This window comes from Echinops telfairi, unplaced genomic scaffold, assembly GCF_000313985.2.
Source record: "Echinops telfairi isolate 266 unplaced genomic scaffold, ASM31398v2 ScPeMD7_5868;HRSCAF=6743_1, whole genome shotgun sequence".
Classification (NCBI taxonomy): domain Eukaryota; kingdom Metazoa; phylum Chordata; class Mammalia; order Afrosoricida; family Tenrecidae; genus Echinops; species Echinops telfairi.
Window position 1 is genome coordinate 6723716 of NW_022109768.1, and position 7421 is coordinate 6731136.

Sequence of the window (7421 nt, forward strand, 5' to 3'; positions counted from 1 at the left end):
CTCTCTGCCTTGTGTTGAACTGGCCCAATAGATCCCTCAGAAGCCGGTGTTTGGCTGCATCTTTTTCCTTTGGAAAAACGCACTGTCATCTACCCTGGGATGGAGGAGAACTGCCCTGTGGGACAGAGAACTGCCCTGTGGGACTGAGGAGAACTGCCCTGTGGGACTGAGGAGAACTGCCCTGTGGGACAGAGAACTGCCCTGTGGGAGGGAGGAGAACTGCCCTGTGGGACAGAGAACTGCCCTGTGGGACGGAGGAGAACTGCCCCGTGGGACAGAGAACTGCCCTGGTGGACGGAGGAGAATTGCCCCGTGGGACGGAGGAGAACTGCCCCGTGGGACGGAGGAGACCCAGTCTTCATGGGAGTGGAAAGCCGCGTCATCATTCTCTTGCAGAGCAGCTGGTGGTTTTGAACGACCGACCTGTGGTTAGCAGCCCAATGGGTAACCACAACACCACTGGGACTCCTCTTCCTTTGAAGGCACCCTCATAAGCCCAACACCAGTGTGTTCCTGGGAGAACTCATCTGCAGCCCTCCACTGAGCACAGAGACATGGTTAAACAAGTTTTTTCTTTTTCTGGGAATAAACCTGTGTATGAAGTGGAACCTTCCGAGAAACAACATATTTGGAGTTACCCTTATATGTTATGATAACAATGAAACAAAAAGGATGATGCCTTTACACAGCTTTATTTCCATAAATGGAGCTACAGTTCACTCATTTAAAGTGTACCGTTTAATGGTTTTTCACTATGTTCACAGAGTTGTGCAACCATTAGCATTATCTGATTTTAGACTAGTTTCAACACCTCCACTGGAAACATCACACTCTGTTACCTGGAACCCCCTGATTTCCTCAACCTCCCGACCCTAAAAACAAAAACAAAACAAACCAGACTTGTTGCCATTGAGTCAATGCTGACTCATTGTGACCCTCCTGGACTAGGTAGAACTGTCTCGGTGGGTTTCTGAGACGGAATTAGCAGCCTAGTGCGTAACTACTGCACCACCATGCCGCCTTCTCTCCCCCAGGGGTTCAGTAGTCTACTTCTGTGTCGTCTGCAAATGTGACTCTTATGGACCTGTCCACATACCGTGTGGTCTTTGGGGGATTGGGTTCTCACATTGAACAAAGTCTTCAAGGTTCATCCATGCTTGCATGTATAAGTACTTTATTTCTTTATATGAATGAATAATGAATATTTCATCGTGCTTGGTTTTCTTTTAAACTTATCAATTAATGGACCCTTGGGTTTATGCCACAGGAAGAATAATGCTGCTGTGAATGTTTGTGTGAATGTATTTTTTCATTTCTCTTAGGTGTATACCTAATAGTGAAACTCTAGGTCACATGGCATATGTTTAATATATTCAGAAACTGCCAAGCTGTTTCCAAACTTGACAATATATTTTATGATCTTGTCTGCAATTTATGAGGCTCAGTTTCTCCACTTCCTTTTGTGTACTTGTTACTATCTGACATTTTGATTGAAGCCATCTTGGTGGGTGTAAGTAAAGTGGTTTCTCACTGTGATTTTGTTATGAATTTTCATAATGACTGGTGTTGCTCAGCATCTTTCACTGTGCTGTTTTGGGCTAATTATGTATTTTCTTTGGTTTGATGTATGTTCAGATATTTGAAGGCTTTTTAAAAAAATTTTTTTTGAGTTATTATAAGAGTTCTTTATAATTTGGATACAAGTCTCTTTTCAGCATATAATTTGAATATTTTCTCCCATTATGTGAGTTGTTTTTACTTTAATGATATCCTTTGAAGCACAAATGTGTAAAACTTTGATGATGCCTCATGTACTTACCTCTTTTTTATTTTGATGCTTGAGTTGTTAGTGGTGTAACTAAGAAAGCTTTTCTTAACCATAGATTGCAAAGATTACCTCTTAGAATATTTTAAGCTTTATAGTCTTCATTGTTCATTTAGGTTATGATATATTTGGAGTTATTTTTTGTGTCTTGACGTCAGGCTGGGGCCAACTTCATTCTTTTGTGGGTAGCTGTCTAGTTGTCTCCTGAGAAAATGATTGCCATTGCATGATTTTGACACCCAAATTGAAAACCAGTGGACTGTGAGTGTAGAGTAATCTTCATTTCTGGGCCTGTAAGTCTATTCTGTTGATCTTTATGGCAGTTCTGGGCTGTCTTGTAGCTTCAAGGAAGCTTTCAAATTGGAACTGTGAGTCAGTTCTTCAACATGATTGTTCTTTTTAAAGATTGTTTTGGCTACTTGGGGTTGCTCTCATTGCATACTTTGACCTTTTAACTTTTGATCCAAGTTGTGAAGCATTTGTATAGTGGGTAACCTTTGAATACATTTTAAAAATGTTTTGAGTGAGTTATTTTTCCGTTTTAAAAAAATGGAGCACATACCACGCTTTTTACTTTAGTCGTTTCATGACTTCCTTGTTCATCTTTCTATACTCTTAGGACCTTAACATGTCAGCAACAGATTTGCAATTTGATAGGACTATTTATCATGTTAGTTTAGAATCTGGATATATTCATTCTTAGAAATGAAAAAAATAGGGCCAGTGTGGTCAACAGGTCACACTTAATGTTTCTTTCATTTAATTAAGTTAACATCCGTACTAGGCATTTGGGGAAATTCAGGATTTATTAAAAGTCTTCCAGACACTTTAATCAAGACAGAAGAGAATATAATGTAATCCATAGCATTGTAAAGTCTCATTTCATGATTTCAATAAAGCTTTTTATGTGAGTCAGTAACTTAAAGTTTCTCTCCTTCAGGCTATTGCGTTACCCCCGATAGCCAAATGGCCATACCAGAATGGTTTTACATTTCATACTTGGCTTAGAATGGATCCTGTAAATAATATCAATGTGGATAAGGACAAACCTTACTTATATTGGTATGTACTTCCAGAACTGACCGGTATTATTGCCTGACTTTGCAAGTCCGGAACATATTTGGTGGTAAAATGACAACTTATTCTTCACAGCTTCAGAACCAGCAAAGGGCTTGGTTACTCTGCTCACTTTGTTGGGGGCTGCTTAATTATAACATCAATCAAGTCAAAAGGCAAAGGCTTTCAACACTGTGTGAAATTTGACTTCAAACCCCAAAAGGTATGATAACTTACTTAGTCATAATTGATGTTAGCAAGTCATGCCGGGCTTCAAAATACTTTGTTTTAAAGTTACTGGTGTGAAATACGATAAATCACAACTGTGCTTAAGCTATTTCAGAAAACGAACTATAAATCACTGGACAGTTGTTAACCTCTTTCTTGTGATGGATATTAAAAAAGATTAGTTACTTACAGAGTTTGTACAGGGAAAAATATCCCTGGCAATTATTTTGGTCTTATACATTTAATGTATGCCTGTTTTCTTAAATAGAATTTTGAGGATAGTAGATGGTTCATCAACAAGGTACGTTCCCATCCGTATGTACAAAAACATAGGTGAGCTATCGATAAAGCAAATTTGGCAATAATTGTACAATCTCCGTGTTAGGAAAGAGGATACGTTACCTTTCAATTTTTCTTCTACATTTTAAATATTCATAATTAGTTGGAAAATAATTTTAATTCTCACCAACTGCACACTGCTTGAATAAATATGTTCTAAATGTTAAATAGTGAATTTAGTAAAACACCCCATTTTTAAGTTTAAGTACAAATATAATTTTGTTTTTACTTGTTATTATCAATACTACTTAGTTATTAGGAAGAGTGTTATTTTAAAAAAATGTCTATTTTTGCACTTTCAGTGGTATATGGTAACTATTGTCCACATTTATAACCGGTGGAAGAACAGTGAACTTCGATGTTACGTGAATGGCGAGCTAGCTTCCTATGGAGAGATAACTTGGTTTGTTAACACCAGTGATGTAAGTAGTTTCAAACAGTTACGGTAGACATATCTTAAAAGCTGGAACTTAAAAAAATTAATTACTGTAGAACTTTGGGAGGCCATAAATGAGTTTATCATTGTAATTTGGCTAGAATTTTAATTTAATGCAGTACAGTCAGGTCTCTCAGTATGATGTGGTGTGTGTGAACATGTGGGGGGGCTCTGCTTCCTCTTCATTGTATATGTGGGTTATCGAAATGTGCCCTTTGCAGCCTGGGATTTGCTTGGAGCGCTTTTTTATTAGAAGGAAATATAAACCTGCTTTTCTTGACTTTTACATTCTTTTTCAGAGATTACATCTATTCTCATGACTTCACCCAACATCTTGATGTTTTCAAAAATTTGTCTTTTTAGCCTTAACCTCTCACCCAACTAATGGATTTCTTTTTGTTTCTTAGATTTTCAGTTCCATCCATACTAGCTCACAGAAGAGGCTGATTCAGTGTGTCCCAAACCTAACTCACTTTCTTCCCCTGTGTCCTCTTAAGCCTGTTCTTCTATCTGAATCTTAGTTTGCTGAAGTATGAACTCTCAGATTCCATAGTCAGCGTCCAGTTTTAATGATTGTGCTTTGGAAGAACTATTTTCCTCATTTCCTATGATCTGTATATGTGAACAAATGAAGTGAAATGTTAAGTGGGTTATTAGAATCTATTCGGATTTTAGTCTTACATAATCAAAACATTTATTTCAGTTCAGCTTTTTATTGTAGGTGGAGAGGTTTTTTTGGATTTCTCTAATAAAATCTGTTTTCTTTCACAGACATTTGACAAATGCTTCCTGGGCTCCTCAGAAACAGCAGACGCTAACAGAGTGTTCTGTGGTCAGATGACTGCAGTTTACCTTTTCAGTGAAGCTCTTAACGCAGCTCAGATATTTGCTATCTATCAGTTGGGCCTGGGATACAAGGTACTTTACTTACATTCACTGTTTAATTTGGGTTAGATTAAATTAATCTGGGTTAATTTGATGATTTATGGGGTCATTTATCTTGGGTTACTGGATGCAGTGTAGGGAAGTCACAGGGGTGTTGTCCCCCAACCCAGTGACATTACGTTGATTCCATGTCATACCCATTCTTTTGGAGCATGTAGTAGAACTGCTTCATGGGGTTTCTGAGACTAACTCTGTATGAGAACAGACAGCCTGATTTTTCTCCAGTGGAGCATCTGAAGGCCTTGAAGAACAATCCTTGCAGTTCAGAATCCAGTGCCTAACGCATAGTGCCATCAAGGCTCCATATAGAGGTGCCAAAGGGTATTTTAATAACAGATTTGAAGAAAACAGATGCTTGACATATGTGACCACACATTGTAGTATTAAATTAAATGGAGATGGGTGGTGAGGGGCCAGCCCCCACCGCTACTACTACCTACGGGTTCAGTAATGCACAATTGTACGGTTGAGATATTTAAGTATTAAAGTTATCGAGAGCATGAGAGATACAATAAAACAGTTAGACACATGACATGGTAGCATTGCTCACCTCAGCCCATCTTGGTGGTCCACGTGGAGAGAGAGGGAAAGGAAGGAGGGCAAGGGAACAAGGGAGAGGGGAGTGACCAGGGAGTGAGCAGCAAGGAGCTCAGAGTCCGAGAGAGCTCTATATTGCTGACCCATGCCTATATACCTTTTGCGGTCATGCCAGCCCAGTAATTACAAGTAGAGACACAGGGAGGGGCTGCACTATAGGTTACACAGCAATGAGAAGGGGGGGTCTAGAGACATACACGCAATAGGAAGAGGAGAGATTGGGCTATACACGTGACAAGATGGGCGGATCCCAGATTCAGGATGTCTCAGAGTCAGTTTGGCCTGTTCCTGGCCCAACTGATAGAGACCATTATCAGTAGGATGCGAACTCCGCCCACAGGAGCCTGTCCATTGTCACCAGCAGCAGGGAGCAGGCCCAGTGCAGTCTGGCAACTGATCACCCTCAGGGGAGGGAATGCCTGTACATCTGACCTCCTGCCACAACACATTTAGTCTTCTTTCATGCTACATTTCTTTTGATGCTATTATGTCTCTGCACAGCTAAGTTTTTGGCAGTTGCGATGATAAAAAGCAAATACTTTGTTACAGGTATTCGAACTTAGTGTGGAGCAGGAAATGAGGGTGACGGTTTGAAATCTTATTCCAGGGGTTGAGCATTTATGCAGTGCCCCAGATGTATATCTATCCCATTAATAAATAATTTTGTTTATGAATGAAGTAAAACTAATATTTCTTTCAGTTTGTACATTAGTGTTTTACTTTGTTAAAATATAATCTATTGTACTGTAAGAGATTTGAGCATTAGTTAGGAGTTAAAAGTTACCTCTGTTGTGTCATTAAAAAAGAAGCCATTCAAAACCTGGCTTCCTTATTTCCATGTAAAATTAATGCTGGCACTCAGAAGGACACTTCAGTAGTGAGCGGGCAGAAATAACTGCTGAGTTTAGTACTTAGCATAATCTAAGACAAAACCATTATTAATAGTCACCTTTGATATATAAATAACTGTCTTGCCCTCATTTGTATGGTCGTGCAGTGTTAAAAGTGTAGTAAAAATGATGAAAGGGGATACATCAGTAATAAAGACTTAATTAAGCCTTCTTTTACTTATTACTGTTAGGTAAGTCATGGGGTGAAAAATTCCTTAGTTAAGCTTGTTTAAACTATCTTATGTCTCTGACTGCCATTGAGTCTATGTTGACTCCTAGTGACTTTAAAGGACAGAGTAGAAGTACCACTTTGGGTTTCCAAGACAGTAACCCTTGATGGTAATAGAAGCCTCATCTCTCTCCCAGGGAGTAGCTAGTGGTTTCGAACTGCATCCATTGAAGTTAGCAGCCCAATTCATAACCCATTACACCACCTGGGCTCAGGCCATAAGCAGTCTCAGGCTGGCCTTTGAAACATTGCAGTTGATTAAATACTTTAGAGCTTTAAAAATAAATAAATAAATATATATTTCAGAAGAAAATAAAGGACTTTATTTCCTAAGTTATTCTAAGAATTTCATTTGACAGTGCTTTTATGTTTGCATAAGTTTTCATTTTGCTAATAGTGAAATTCCAATTGATACATATGTTAGATAGGATGTCTTAGAACTTATTGTAGAAACTCTTAAAGTTTCAGCTTTTCTAACTTTTACTTTTCATAGCTTATTGGAGTTACTGATAGTAACTTTTTATATAGTCAACCTTTAGGAAATAAAGTAAAGAAATTCAAATAAAAATTAACTGATTGTTAAGCCCACGGATTCTCAAATTCTTAAAACTTAGAAGCATTTTAGTTGAAGAAATATCACAGCATTCCATACTGAGAACTTAAAATATATTTGGGTTATGTTGATGATTTTTTAAAAAATAAATCATTTTATTGGGGGCTCGTACAATGTTATTACATTCCATTCATACATCCATTGTATGTCAAACACATTTGTACATTTGTTGCCATCATCATTCTTTTTTTTTTTTTTAAACATTTTATTAGGGGCTCATACAACTGTTATCCCAATCCATACACACATCAATTGTGTAAAGC

General features: G+C 38.2%; 1 protein-coding gene across 1 annotated transcript in view; it reads left to right on the top strand.

Annotated features, from left to right (window-relative positions):
* Window positions 1-7421, top strand: part of LRBA (LPS responsive beige-like anchor protein) — a 752417-nt gene that overhangs the window by 119581 nt on the left and 625415 nt on the right. The window contains exons 4-7 of the mRNA XM_045295806.1: window positions 2766-2887; window positions 2978-3104; window positions 3751-3870; window positions 4656-4802. Of these exons, the coding sequence (XP_045151741.1) occupies window positions 2766-2887; window positions 2978-3104; window positions 3751-3870; window positions 4656-4802 (516 nt within the window). The remainder of the gene's footprint in view (window positions 1-2765; window positions 2888-2977; window positions 3105-3750; window positions 3871-4655; window positions 4803-7421) is intronic.